The following is a 547-nucleotide window of genomic DNA, read 5'->3' on the forward strand; positions in this document are numbered from 1 at the left end:
GGCTCCGCAGCCGGGCTGGGTGGTGTTTTTGGGGGCCTTAAAGATCTTGGGGTCCCTCCCTCGGCTGCCGGGACGGTGGCTGAGCCCCTCCCCATCCGTTTCAGGGAGTGCAACCGCAGGCAGCAAGTCATCGCTGTGCTGAACGACCTCTACGCGGCGGCTTTTCTGCAGCTCTACCGCGTCTGGAAATGGCAGCACAAGACCATCGCCGACTCCGGCTTCCTCCTCAAGGGTGCGTGCCCCCGCGCTTTTCCCCTCCTTGCCAGGCCCAGAGGACAAACTGTGTGCGTTCTCAGCACCCCCGTGTCCTGCTGAGCCCAACCCCACGGGGTTCAACGCCCAAATCACCCCAACCGCTCATCGTTTCACCTCCGCACTGGGATTTTCAACAACCCGAGCACCCCGGGGGGGCAGGGGGGGCTTTCCCCTTCATTTTGCATCTCAAATCTTAACGATGAGCCGTCATGGAATCGCCCGCCGCCTTCAGGGGGGTGCTGTGTCGCGGCGCCTTGGGGTGGGCGACAAACGGGGGAGGTCTCGGGCTGCT

The 547-nt window shown here is 63.8% G+C and overlaps 1 protein-coding gene across 1 annotated transcript in view; it reads left to right on the forward strand.

Moving 5' to 3' along the window:
* Positions 1-547, forward strand: part of ELMOD3 (ELMO domain containing 3) — a 16,898-nt gene that overhangs the window by 7,283 nt on the left and 9,068 nt on the right. Inside the window, exon 9 of the mRNA XM_035889429.1 lies at positions 105-232. Within this exon, the coding sequence (XP_035745322.1) occupies positions 105-232 (128 nt within the window). The remainder of the gene's footprint in view (positions 1-104; positions 233-547) is intronic.

This window comes from Egretta garzetta, unplaced genomic scaffold (assembly GCF_000687185.1).
Source record: "Egretta garzetta isolate BGI_Z169 unplaced genomic scaffold, ASM68718v1 scaffold1162, whole genome shotgun sequence".
In the NCBI taxonomy this organism is placed as follows: Eukaryota; Metazoa; Chordata; class Aves; order Pelecaniformes; family Ardeidae; genus Egretta; species Egretta garzetta.